The sequence below is a fragment of the Lactuca virosa genome, chromosome 4 (assembly GCF_052849685.1).
Source record: "Lactuca virosa cultivar CGN04683 chromosome 4, Lactuca_virosa_CGN04683_v6, whole genome shotgun sequence".
Lineage (NCBI taxonomy): Eukaryota > Viridiplantae > Streptophyta > Magnoliopsida > Asterales > Asteraceae > Lactuca > Lactuca virosa.
In genome coordinates, this window is record NC_136429.1 from 261935895 (window position 1) to 261950326 (window position 14432).

Consider the following 14432-nt stretch of genomic DNA (forward strand, 5'->3'; position numbering starts at 1 on the left):
CCTTGTCCAGTTGCTAGGTTGAGGGCAACCCAAAAGGACTGTGCTGCTATCTATTCAAGTACATACCAATTATAGTTATGGGCTTAGACACCTAATCCAACAGTTTTACCCAACACATTTTGTAGATATAAAATACATATACAGTTTAGATCATTTAAAACATGTATAAAACGTTTCATCCAGCATAGACAACAAGTATTCAGACAGTATACACACATAGCATGTAATTTATATAAAATACTTCATATCTATGTGTAAGATGAAAGTAACTATGCACTCACCTGATAAGGTGGTGATTCTGAATTCGGGCAGCGCTTCGTTACTTCTTAAAACAATTTCCCTCGACAAAACCTAGTATCATTACCACTAGGGTTTAGCTCAATATTCACCGAGACTAATTAATAGTCTAACTGTTATTATTATTATATAAGCGTTAAACAACACTATATAACTCATAATAATAGCCCGAATAATTATTTTAAGGTCCTAATCATGTTACTATATTAAAACATAAGCTATACTAAAGATAGGGTAGGCATAGCTCACTTACAGCGGATTTTTCGCAAAAACCGGGCTTCGCTGGAGCAGCGTTCCCGAGCCGAAAGACTCTTTTCTCGGGACTCCGGGAGCCTCGGGGCTTCCTTCGGGTGCTAGGGGGTTTACCTAGGCTTTAGGGTGGGGGGGGGAGTTTGGGAGGGTAGAGAGAGAAACTAGAGAGAGAAAGTGAGTTTGGGAGGTGTGAAGAAATGGCAAGACCCGACACCTCTATTTATAGTGAAAATATCTGATGGACTCGCCGAGTCTTGACACAAACTCGCCGAGTTGGTGCATGTGGCAACCTTCTGGTGGTGCCACGTGTCCTCTTTCTGGTGGTGCCACGTCACCCAAACTCGCGTATCAGCCTCCCGACTTAGAAAAATCATAAATCTCGCATACGAGCTCCGTTTTCGACGTTCTTTTTTTCCACGCGTAGGCAAAATCAAGATCTACAATTTTCATTTAGACTCCGTCGGCTAATTCTCGACCGATCTTAAATTTAACAGTAGGAGGAGTTTAGACTGTTAAATGACCGCGAAGAATTCGTAACTCCTTCATACGGACTCCGTTTTCGTCTGTCTTTTTACCGTTGAGTTCCTATTAATGAGATCTTCAACTCTCATTAAGGTTGCGTAAGCCAAAAACCGCTCGAACTAAAATTCGAGTTTCGGGTCGTGCACTGCTAAGCCGAATCTTAGAAAAATCATAACTTCCTCATACGAAGTCAGATTTGGGCGTTCTTTTTGTGGATGTTCTCGGTTTAACATATTCTACGACTTTCGTGTAGACTACTAAGGTCAAAAAGTCCTCTATCGCAAATTCGCTATTTACGTCTCCCGGTGCCGTGCCGGTTTTGCCGTAAAACTTCGACGGGTCATAACTTCTTCGTTATAACTCGGATTTCGACGTTCTTTATATGTACGGAACCCTTGAGACATATTCTACAACTTGGTTAAGATTATTTATTCTAAATAATATTTCGTCAAAAAAAGTCATTTTCGACCCCTATTATCTCTAAATTGACTAGCCCGGATCTGCGGGCGTTACAATTATCTCCCCCTTAGCATGATTACGTCCCGAAAATCATCAACGAAACAGGGCAGTATAATGACTCCATACGTTATCTCTTCATCCTAGGTAATAATCGTAACTTCTTTGTTCCTTCGAATGAGTATCTAACTCTTGGACTCCTTGACTGCAGGCGGCGCTCGATCTCGCTCCCGCTCTTTGTCTCATGTTAGACCTTTAATTATGACCTTTGATTCACACTCTTGATCCTTATTGGAGACTCCTTCTTCTTCTTAACAAACTTAAGATAAGTTCTTTTATTACTACAATGGAACGATGTGTCATATTCTAATGACATATCATCGTATGTTGCAACGCTTAGACTCAGGTCTGTTAGAGTCTTCCAGAACAGACTATACTTTCCTTCATGTTCTAATCTCATCTTAAAAGGTAGCATTTCTAGCTACAAGCAACCGTCGTGATACCTCTACTGATCGCTTTGATTAATTCTTCCGGCTTAAGTCAGGTGCTACATCGGACTTGGTTCTCTAAACCATGTAACATACTCGTTGTAGTCGGACTCAACTTGATATGACCACTAGGGTCGGAATAACAATTATCATCTTAGTCATTACCGAAACAATGGTAACGACATACTTGAATAAAACGAGATCAATTACTAGTTTCTTGGTAACCTTGTGACTTTCCCTGATCCAAGCGTGAGTCCTGTGCTTCCGGTAGTATAGGCCTCTACTACTTTTCACACCTACTCATACTCGTCCCAAGTATTATCTCGCAGTTCTCCAAGTCATTATCACAAAAACAATTTTAACACATACAAATGTGTCCAAACAATCATATAATTTTCCCTAGACTCTACTAGGACTTCTTCCATGCGTATCTTCAATCATCAATTCTGCTTCAACTCGATTGGTGATGGAAATGTCAGACGATGGGATAACTTCATGGATTATACAAAAAAAAATCTTTCTTTCTGCTAATCGAAAGTGTACTTCTCCCGTACTAGACGTATTATTTCTTAGACGCGTTCTAAAGGCAAGATATCACTCTTACGATATCTTCCGATAGGTACCACTCAGTATCGTAAGCCTTCTCATTTCCTTGATTTACTCAGTCTGTTATGAGTCCTTATCATGACATTCTATACATCAAAGTAGGCGTCCGGTGTATCGAGACGAGAATATAGATAGAGGAAGATTTAGACGCGTATTCCTCCTTATTACTCCAAAAAGTTACATGCCAGTTCTAATATCGTAATTTAACGTTTAGAAACCTGAGCACAAAAAATTTCCAGATCTGGTCGGCAACAGATCATAGATCCAATCAAACGATAGCATAAATCATCACAAATCGATTTAGCACATAAAAGCATTTTAGGCATCTTCCCTAATTAAGATAGTGCTTGTGTCTATTCAGGTGTACTTCCTAAAATATATTAGACACACTCCCCACGATCATCGCTTAGCATTCTAAGTTTAAGTGTAGAAATACATCCTTATTCCTAGTTCGCTTAAACTAATGCTCTGATACCAACTGTGACATCCCCATTTTCACGGCCAGAAAAGACCGATTTTGTTTATGCTTTATAAAAATCAGAGTACCTCTTTTAATAAAAATGTTGCGGAATTTGTTCTGAGAAGAACATGATAAATACGTTATCAAAGCATTTCCGAAGAAATGTATTTTTATTCACTTTCAAAACCTTGGGATGTCATTGTCAATACAGAAACATAAGCATACACAGAACTTACATTCATTTACACTAGTAATCTACATCTCTTTTAAATCTCAGTGTAAAGTAGCTTCATATCGACACCTGTGATAGAAATAAGCTGGAGTGGGTCAGGTTGGGAAACCTGGTGAGTACATAGGGTTTTCAACTCACAATAATATAATTATTATGTTTAAACATCAAACAATCAACCCAATTACCCATCCCCATTATCTTCTTTACTCTTAAGGGTCTACCCTAAGATTCAGCTATTCCTCGATCATTCATTCCTAAGGAGTATCCTAAGGAATCGGCACTAAGTCTGCATAGTCGCCAGGGTTTATCTCGTTTATTAACAGTATCATTTTCGAGAGTCCACTCGTAATACCTGTCTATGGGTTTTTAGAGTACACCAGGTGAACACATCGTTCACAACACCTACAGGTTGCGAGCCTGCTAGTGTACCACTAGACTGTCTAGAATAGTCCGTGGTTGTCATCCATACTCTGCTAGATGACGGGGCCATCGCTTGGGTCATCGTTTGGCTCATCGATTTGGCTCATTGCTTTGGCTCATCGTTTTGGCTCATCGCTTTGGCTCATCGCTTAGGTCATCGCTTCGCACCATATTTTATCACTCATATATCATCGCTCATCGTTCATCTCATCTTTCATCGCTCATCATTTATCTCATCTTTCATCGCTCATCATTTATCTCACCTCTAATCTACCCATGTTTTACCCAACACATTTTGTAGATATAAAATACATATACAGTTTAGATCATTTAAAACATGTATAAAACGTTTCATCCAGCATAGACAACAAGTATTCAGATAGTATACACACATAGCATGTAATTTATATAAAATACTTCATATCTATGTGTAAGATGAAAGTAACTATGCACTCACCTGATAAGGTGGTGATTCTGAATTCGGGCAGCGCTTCGTTACTTCTTAAAACAATTTCCCTCGACAAAACCTAGTATCATTACCACTAGGGTTTAGCTCAATATTCACCGAGACTAATTAATAGTATAACTGTTATTATTATTATATAAGCGTTAAACAACACTATATAACTCATAATAATAGCCCGAATAATTATTTTAAGGTCCTAATCATGTTACTATATTAAAACATAAGCTATACTAAAGATAGGGTAGGCATAGCTCACTTACAGCGGATTTTTCGCAAAAACCGGGCTTCGCTGGAGCAGCGTTCCCGAGCCGAAAGACTCTTTTCTCGGGACTCTAGCAGCCTCGGGGCTTCCTTTGGGTACTAGGGGGTTTACCTAGGCTTTAGGGGGGGGGGGGGAGTTTGGGAGGGTAGAGAGAGAAACTAGAGAGAGAAAGTGAGTTTGGGAGGTGTGAAGAAATGGCAAGACCCGACACCTCTATTTATAGTGGAAATATCTGATGGACTCGCCGAGTCTTGACACAAACTCGCCGAGTTGGTGCATGTGGCAGCCTTCTGGTGGTGCCACGTGTCCTCTTTCTGGTGGTGCCACGTCACCCAAACTCGCGTATCAGCCTCCCGACTTAGAAAAATCATAAATCTCGCATACAAGCTCCGTTTTCGACGTTCTTTTTTTCCACGCGTAGGTAAAATCAAGATCTACAATTTTCATTTAGACTCCGTCGGCTAATTCTCGACCGATCTTAAATTTAACAGTAGGAGGAGTTTAGACTGTTAAATGACCGCGAAGAATTCGTAACTCCTTCATACGGACTCCGTTTTCGTCTGTCTTTTTACCGTTGAGTTCCTATTAATGAGATCTTCAACTCTCATTAAGGTTGCGTAAGCCAAAAACCGCTCGAACTAAAATTCGAGTTTCGGGTCGTGCACTGCTAAGCCGAATCTTAGAAAAATCATAACTTCCTCATACGAAGTCAGATTTGGGCGTTCTTTTTGTGGATGTTCTCGGTTTAACATATTCTACGACTTTCGTGTAGACTACTAAGGTCAAAAAGTCCTCTATCGCAAATTCGCTATTTACGTCTCCCGGTGCCGTGCCGGTTTTGCCGTAAAACTTCGACGGGTCATAACTTCTTCGTTATAACTCGGATTTCGACGTTCTTTATATGTACGGAACCCTTGAGACATATTCTACAACTTGGTTAGGATTATTTATTCTAAATAATATTTCGTCAAAAAAAGTCATTTTCGACCCCTATTATCTCTAAATTGACTAGCCCGGATCTGCGGGCGTTACAATTATCTCCCCCTTAGGATGATTACGTCCCGAAAATCATCAACGAAACAGGGCAGTATAATGACTCCATACGTTATCTCTTCATCCTAGGTAATAATCGTAACTTCTTTGTTCCTTCGAATGAGTATCTAACTCTTGGACTCCTTGACTGCAGGCGGCGCTCGATCTCGCTCCCGCTCTTTGTCTCATGTTAGACCTTTAATCATGACCTTTGATTCACACTCTTGATCCTTATTGGAGACTCCTTCTTCTTCTTAACAAACTTAAGATAAGTTCTTTTATTACTACAATGGAACGATGTGTCATATTCTAATGACATATCATCGTATGTTGCAACGCTTAGACTCAGGTCTGTTAGAGTCTTCCAGAACAGACTATACTTTCCTTCATGTTCTAATCTCATCTTAAAAGGTAGCATTTCTAGCTACAAGCAACCGTCGTGATACCTCTACTGATCGCTTTGATTAATTCTTCCGGCTTAAGTTAGGTGCTACATCGGACTTGGTTCTCTAAACCATGTAACATACTCGTTGTAGTCGGACTCAACTTGATATGACCACTAGGGTCGGAATAACAATTATCATCTTAGTCATTACCGAAACAATGGTAACGACATACTTGAATAAAACGAGATCAATTACTAGTTTCTTGGTAACCTTGTGACTTTCCCTGATCCAAGCGTGAGTCCTGTGCTTCCGGTAGTATAGGCCTCTACTACTTTTCACACCTACTCATACTCGTCCCAAGTATTATCTCGCAGTTCTCCAAGTCATTATCACAAAAACAATTTTAACACATACAAATGTGTCCAAACAATCATATAATTTTCCCTAGACTCTACTAGGACTTCTTCCATGCGTATCTTCAATCATCAATTCTGCTTCAACTCGATTGGTGATGGAAATGTCAGACGATGGGATAACTTCATGGATTATACAAAAAAAAAATCTTTCTTTCTGCTAATCGAAAGTGTACTTCTCCCGTACTAGACGTATTATTTCTTAGACGCGTTCTAAAGGCAAGATATCACTCTTACGATATCTTCCGATAGGTACCACTCAGTATCGTAAGCCTTCTCATTTCCTTGATTTACTCAGTCTGTTATGAGTCCTTATCATGACATTCTATACATCAAAGTAGGCGTCCGGTGTATCGAGACGAGAATATAGATAGAGGAAGATTTAGACGCGTATTCCTCCTTATTACTCCAAAAAGTTACATGCCAGTTCTAATATCGTAATTTAACGTTTAGAAACCTGAGCACAAAAAATTTCCAGATCTGGTCGGCAACAGATCATAGATCCAATCAAACGATAGCATAAATCATCACAAATCGATTTAGCACATAAAAGCATTTTAGGCATCTTCCCTAATTAAGATAGTGCTTGTGTCTATTCAGGTGTACTTCCTAAAATATATTAGACACACTCCCCACGATCATCGCTTAGCATTCTAAGTTTAAGTCTAGAAATACATCCTTATTCCTAGTTCGCTTAAACTAATGCTATGATACCAACTGTGACATCCTCATTTTCACGGCCAGAAAAGACCGATTTTGTTTATGCTTTATAAAAATCAGAGTACCTCTTTTAATAAAAATGTTGCGGAATTTGTTCTGAGAAGAACATGATAAATACGTTATCAAAGCATTTCCGAAGAAATGTATTTTTATTCACTTTCAAAACCTTGGGATGTCATTGTCAATACAGAAACATAAGCATACACAGAACTTACATTCATTTACACTAGTAATCTACATCTCTTTTAAATCTCTCAGTGTAAAGTAGCTTCATATCGACACCTGTGATAGAAATAAGCTGGAGTGGGTCAGGTTGGGAAACCTGGTGAGTACATAGGGTTTTCAACTCACAATAATATAATTATTATGTTTAAACATCAAACAATCAACCCAATTACCCATCCCCATTATCTTCTTTACTCTTAAGGGTCTACCCTAAGATTCAGCTATTCCTCGATCATTCATTCCTAAGGAGTATCCTAAGGAATCGGCACTAAGTCTGCATAGTCGCCAGGGTTTATCTCGTTTATTAACAGTATCATTTTCGAGAGTCCACTCGTAATACCTGTCTATGGGTTTTTAGAGTACACCAGGTGAACACATCGTTCACAACACCTACAGGTTGCGAGCCTGCTAGTGTACCACTAGACTGTCTAGAATAGTCCGTGGTTGTCATCCATACTCTGCTAGATGACGGGGCCATCGTTTGGGTCATCGTTTGGCTCATTGCTTTGGCTCATCGTTTTGGCTCATCGCTTTGGCTCATCGCTTAGGTCATCGCTTCGCACCATATTTTATCACTCATATATCATCGCTCATCGTTCATCTCATCTTTCATCGCTCATCATTTATCTCATCTTTCATCGCTCATCATTTATCTCACCTCTAATCTACCCATGTTTTACCCAACACATTTTGTAGATATAAAATACATATACAGTTTAGATCATTTAAAACATGTATAAAACGTTTCATCCAGCATAGACAACAAGTATTCAGACAGTATACACACATAGCATGTAATTTATATAAAATACTTCATATCTATGTGTAAGATGAAAGTAACTATGCACTCACCTGATAAGGTGGTGATTCTGAATTCGGGCAGCGCTTCGTTACTTCTTAAAACAATTTCCCTCGACAAAACCTAGTATCATTACCACTAGGGTTTAGCTCAATATTCACCGAGACTAATTAATAGTCTAACTGTTATTATTATTATATAAGCGTTAAACAACACTATATAACTCATAATAATAGCCCGAATAATTATTTTAAGGTCCTAATCATGTTACTATATTAAAACATAAGCTATACTAAAGATAGGGTAGGCATAGCTCACTTACAGCGGATTTTTCGCAAAAACCGGGCTTCGCTGGAGCAGCGTTCCCGAGCCGAAAGACTCTTTTCTCGGGACTCCGGGAGCCTCGGGGCTTCCTTCGGGTGCTAGGGGGTTTACCTAGGCTTTAGGGTGGGGGGGGGGGAGTTTGGGAGGGTAGAGAGAGAAACTAGAGAGAGAAAGTGAGTTTGGGAGGTGTGAAGAAATGGCAAGACCCGACACCTCTATTTATAGTGAAAATATCTGATGGACTCGCCGAGTCTTGACACAAACTCGCCGAGTTGGTGCATGTGGCAGCCTTCTGGTGGTGCCACGTGTCCTCTTTCTGGTGGTGCCACGTCACCCAAACTCGCGTATCAGCCTCCCGACTTAGAAAAATCATAAATCTCGCATACGAGCTCCGTTTTCGACGTTCTTTTTTTCCACGCGTAGGCAAAATCAAGATGTACAATTTTCATTTAGACTCCGTCGGCTAATTCTCGACCGATCTTAAATTTAACAGTAGGAGGAGTTTAGACTGTTAAATGACCGCGAAGAATTCGTAACTCCTTCATACGGACTCCGTTTTCGTCTGTCTTTTTACCGTTGAGTTCCTATTAATGAGATCTTCAACTCTCATTAAGGTTGCATAAGCCAAAAATCGCTCGAACTAAAATTCGAGTTTCGGGTCGTGCACTGCTAAGCCGAATCTTAGAAAAATCATAACTTCCTCATACGAAGTCAGATTTGGGCGTTCTTTTTGTGGATGTTCTCGGTTTAACATATTCTACGACTTTCGTGTAGATTACTAAGGTCAAAAAGTCCTCTATCGCAAATTCGCTATTTACGTCTCCCGGTGTCGTGCCGGTTTTGCCGTAAAACTTCGACGGGTCATAACTTCTTCGTTATAACTCGGATTTCGACGTTCTTTATATGTACGGAACCCTTGAGACATATTCTACAACTTGGTTAAGATTATTTATTCTAAATAATATTTCGTCAAAAAAAAGTCATTTTCGACCCCTATTATCTCTAAATTGACTAGCCCGGATCTGCGGGCGTTACAATTATCTCCCCCTTAGGATGATTACGTCCCGAAAATCATCAACGAAACAGGGCAGTATAATGACTCCATACGTTATCTCTTCATCCTAGGTAATAATCGTAACTTCTTTGTTCCTTCGAATGAGTATCTAACTCTTGGACTCCTTGACTGCAGGCGGCGCTCGATCTCGCTCCCGCTCTCTGTCTCATGTTAGACCTTTAATCATGACCTTTGATTCACACTCTTGATCCTTAGTGGAGACTCCTTCTTCTTCTTAACAAACTTAAGATAAGTTCTTTTATTACTACAATGGAACGATGTGTCATATTCTAATGACATATCATCGTATGTTGCAACGCTTAGACTCAGGTCTGTTAGAGTCTTCCAGAACAGACTATACTTTTCTTCATGTTCTAATCTCATCTTAAAAGGTAGCATTTCTAGCTACAAGCAACCGTCGTGATACCTCTACTGATCGCTTTGATTAATTCTTCCGGCTTAAGTCAGGTGCTACATCGGACTTGGTTCTCTAAACCATGTAACATACTCGTTGTAGTCGGACTCAACTTGATATGACCACTAGGGTCGGAATAACAATTATCATCTTAGTCATTACCGAAACAATGGTAACGACATACTTGAATAAAACGAGATCAATTACTAGTTTCTTGGTAACCTTGTGACTTTCCCTGATCCAAGCGTGAGTCCTGTGCTTCCGGTAGTATAGGCCTCTACTATCTTTCACACCTACGGTATTCTGTTAGTAAATAAAGTTGTCAGTATTCCGCCGGTAAATAGGCGATGAATTTTGTCATCAGAATTCCGTCAGTAAAAGCCATCACCGACAAAACACCGATGGATTATGCCGTTGGAAATTGCGAGCTTTTCTAGCAGTGAAATACAAATGAGTTAGGGGTAAAATAGTATTGTAGGACAACTTTATAACTAACTCAACCAATAAGTAAAACGAAAATAAATGACATGTTTAAAAACCAAAATTGAAAGAAGAAAAAAAAAGTTGGACTGGAAGTCCAACGTTTGGACAACCACACGATTATTATTGTAATTTACTTTATTTTTAATTATATGATAAGGGTGTTTTTTTTTTTTTTTTTTTTTGCATGAATAACACATACAAATAATGGAAATGATTGAAGTGAAAGTGGAATGCATCCGGAGAGTAGATGTTGCAGCATGACAACACAACAAACCACAATTGTACAAGATGTATCCAATCATTTCACATGAATCCAGCCTGTGTAATTTAATGCTTGGGAACAAGCTCATAACTCCATGGAAAGTGAAACTTTCCCTTAATTATTATTCAACATACCAAATTTAGTTAAATTTGTTTAGATTGTTGGAGACTTTTTTAAGATTAGCCTAAATGTGTTAAGTTTAACTGTTTAAATACCATGATAAGTATTGTCAAATAACTAAGAGACCTTTTTAAATAACATGTTATGTATTGTCGGATAACCAAGAAAATGGTATCAAGTATGTCCTCCTTTTAGGTTTAGGGTTTAAGTCATACTCCTCTTATTAGGTGAAGGTTCAACTCCTATTTGTGGAAGGTTTAAATCCTATTTGAGACATGATAGTATAATTTAGAATAAAAATAAATTAGTTTTATCATTTAAAGTATTTGCGAATTCCTCAATCAGGACAGGTGGATGTGTAATTTAATGCTTGGAACAAGCTCATAACTTCATGGAAAGAGAAAGTTTCCCCTGTTCAAACATACCTCATATATGTAGCTAGATTTGTTTAAATAGTTGAGACTTTTCCCATTCAGTTTAAATATAATAATAAATATTGTCATAATTACACCAATTGTGAACATACATCCCCTTACATCGTGGTTTCGTGGGTCTGTCTAATGTCTATTCTTATTATCCTATTAGGGTTCTCCATTATTAATTTCATTTCATCTCGGAGATCTTTCTAGAGGTGCTCCTGCTTCTGAAATCCAATATCAAATCTTTTGGGGATAATCTACTCATCCGTTCTTATGGGACCATGGAAGCCTGTGGCCTAAATTCACTTCAATCCATGGGATGACCCCACTTCTGGTCAAACTTAACTACTATTACATCTTTCGCCTGAATCTTGCTTGATAAGTAGATATCATGTAGCACAAGGCATAATTTACTCCTCAGTTAATTACTTTTGCATCTTGTCACCAATATTTGTCAGCCTTTTTTGTGGGTTGTACTACGCGTACGAAAAGTCACACCTTTGCTTCACGACCAATCGTTTTGTACATATTTTTGGTTATTTTGTACTTAAATAAAATCATAAGAAACCAAACTAACTTATACAGTTATACTAGGAATAAATACACCAAAAAACGCTTACATGATCAACTCAGTAGTGCATACTTAATTGAAAATATTATAGATTCATTAATAATTAATAACTATCATCACTCGCCTAGAACATGGTCTGACTGAGATGAGCTCGTGCCCATTGACTTTCCTATCTGTTGACGGTAGAGCGCTGCCATGTTAGCATACATATCCATGTTCATATGCTGTACAAAGAAAATACGACTTTGTTAGCTTCATATGAATTTAGAAGCTGAAAACTATATGATTAACGATTAAGAATATTCAAGCTTTAACTAAGCCCTTTTCCATTCTTCACATACTTGTGCTAGAAACGCGCTATGTGGATCATTGAATGGAACTGTTGTGTTGCTGGAAGGTCGACTGTGGATTGGCTGTGACGTGGCGGGGTTAATCATGGTTTGTGGGACCATGAACGGATGATGAGCTGGCGGGGGAATGACTCCAGGGATTCCCATCTGAAGGCCGAATCCCATTCCCATTCGAGCTAGCATTGACATCTGAAGCTGCTGCTGTTGTTGTTGTTGCTGTTGCTGCTGCAATTGTAGGTGGACTGGTATCGTCACTTGTGGATGTGGTATTGGCATGTTCTTCATAAACTGTACTTGTGCTTGTAGCTTCTTTAAGTAGTCAATCACTTCATCCAACATTGATGCTTTATCCGTCTATGTAAAAAATTTCCATATTTAGACACTTTCTAACTGAAATCACTCAAAAGAGAGAGGTATATGTTGACTTCTGACGTCAAAATGACTCATTTTAACTTCAATACTGACGAAAAGTGTTTAAACACTTTAAAAATGATAATTTTTTATTCATATAAATATCTTGGGTTGTTTATTTCTGAAAGATACATAATGGTTTTAGATATGATACTTAATTTTTTTGACTTTAAAAGTCAAAAGCCTTAACTTAACCCAACACAAAAATTCTTACCTTATTAGCATTAGGCACTAACTTCTGTAGGGCTTTCATCTTCTGGTTGATTCTTTCTCTTCGTCGCTAAAATGAAGATATATAATATAAAAAATGGTATTTATCAACATGGTTTTCTTTATAATTTCTTTATTTTTCAGAATTATAAATTTGTTAAGAAAATTACCCGTTCAGACTGGTTATGAATAGCAGCAGCTCTGCTTCGCCGACTTGATTGAGAACGAATTGTTTCACCCTCAGTCCTGCATTCTTCTTCTTGATTTTCCTGTTCAAAATCAAGAAATGACAAATTTCAATAACATGACTTTTGTGTGCATATTGTTCTAATTTTACTTTCTTAATAAATCCAAACAACTTAAAATCGATTTTTTTCAGAGACTTTTGTATATCTATACCGATCCATATTGATATGCAGAATCATCATCCGTGTTTTTACTCTTCAAGCTTTGATTAGGCGAATCGGATGACGGCCATGTCATCATTGTAGTGTCATTATCTTTAGAATTGATTGTCCCACTGTTGCTAATGTTATCTTCTTGCAAACTTGTAGTGCCCAAATTTCTTACACCTTGATCATGGACCATCATAGATGATCTTGGTCGTTTCTTGAGGTAACTTGGGCCTGCGTTATCGCTCCATTTTCTACTTGAAGATGCAAGATTTGAGCTTATATTACGGGTTCCTGGCAGATTTTGACTTTGTTGTAGGTAAATTTCTTGAGTTTGAGTTTGATTGTAACATGTTGTAGCTTGATGGACAATGGATTCTAGTGTTTCACTGGCTCTTCCAAGGCCATGCATGGCTGGCTGACCATTTTCCCATGTTATTTCTGCAACTCCGTAGTCGCTAAGCCTGAAAGTTAAACATAAAGAGTGAGTAGATTACTCATATACCGATTGCTAAATACGAACCAAGAACATCTTTTCTTTGGGTTTTTAATTAATATCAATACTTTTACGCCAATGATATAACCTGGAAAATGCCATTTATTTCTGTGCAAATGGAAGGGGAGAAGCAAGAAGGTTGTGTACACAGTGTCACTTGCAAGAAATGTTGTTTATAGAATAGGATAAAGAAAGGTCGGACCTTTTTCCAGAACAGCAATGTATAACCTTCAATTCAGAAGGTACAAGTCGCCAAAGCAACTCTGGAAAAAGGTTTTACCTATAAAAGAAAAATGATTGTGTAGTGGGCAATAGACATATACATGGGGACAAGAGTAGGGGTATGCTGCTGCTCCTGCTGCTGCCTGTGCATGTGGGAGGATCTTTATCTTTCTTCCTGTTCTTTGCTTTCTATTGGTGTTCTTAGATTCCAAACTTGGTATTCCCCACTTAATTTGGGGTCATATATAAATAATATTTCTACAGTGCAACACCCCCCTCCACCCCTCGCCCCAACCCACCCTCTATGATGTCTATGGCTGGGATTAAAGATGGGATTGTTTGCTTTCAATATGGTGGGGTTTGTGGGTCCCATCAACGATTTCCAAAATTAGGGTTGTGATAGACTGAATTGTCATGTGGGGAGAAGTGGATATATGTATGTGCATTTTGCATCTTTTCTTCACAAATTGCTAAATTTAAGCTCATGATTTTAGGTGCATGCTTCTTGATTTGTCACTTTCTTTTTTGTCAAGTTCTTGTCTTTGTTCATGATAAATTTCAATCACCTATATACATCCTAATACGATGAAACTATGATGAAATCTGATGTATTTATGTCAATATGATGAAATAAAATCCTATGAGGAATTTCATAGCCATAAGATCA

The 14432-nt window shown here is 38.4% G+C and overlaps 1 protein-coding gene across 3 annotated transcripts; it reads right to left on the minus strand.

The window, feature by feature from the left end:
* Positions 1 to 11137: 11137 nt before the first annotated feature.
* LOC145108229 (transcription factor PIF7-like) lies at positions 11138 to 14005 on the minus strand. 3 transcript variants are annotated; one of them, XM_079045241.1, is made up of 6 exons: positions 13867 to 14005; positions 13055 to 13511; positions 12826 to 12924; positions 12660 to 12725; positions 12026 to 12388; positions 11138 to 11908 (listed from the first exon to the last, which is right to left on the minus strand). In XM_079045241.1, exons 1-6 carry the CDS (start codon positions 13914 to 13916, stop codon positions 11801 to 11803), a joined length of 1143 nt encoding a protein of 380 aa, XP_078901367.1. In that variant the 5' UTR covers positions 13917 to 14005; the 3' UTR covers positions 11138 to 11800. The 3 variants fall into 3 exon arrangements, with proteins under 3 accessions (XP_078901367.1, XP_078901368.1, XP_078901369.1); XM_079045242.1 differs by lacking the exon at positions 13867 to 14005 and adding an exon at positions 13632 to 13825; XM_079045243.1 differs by lacking the exon at positions 13867 to 14005 and adding an exon at positions 13612 to 13824.
* Positions 14006 to 14432: the final 427 nt, after the last annotated feature.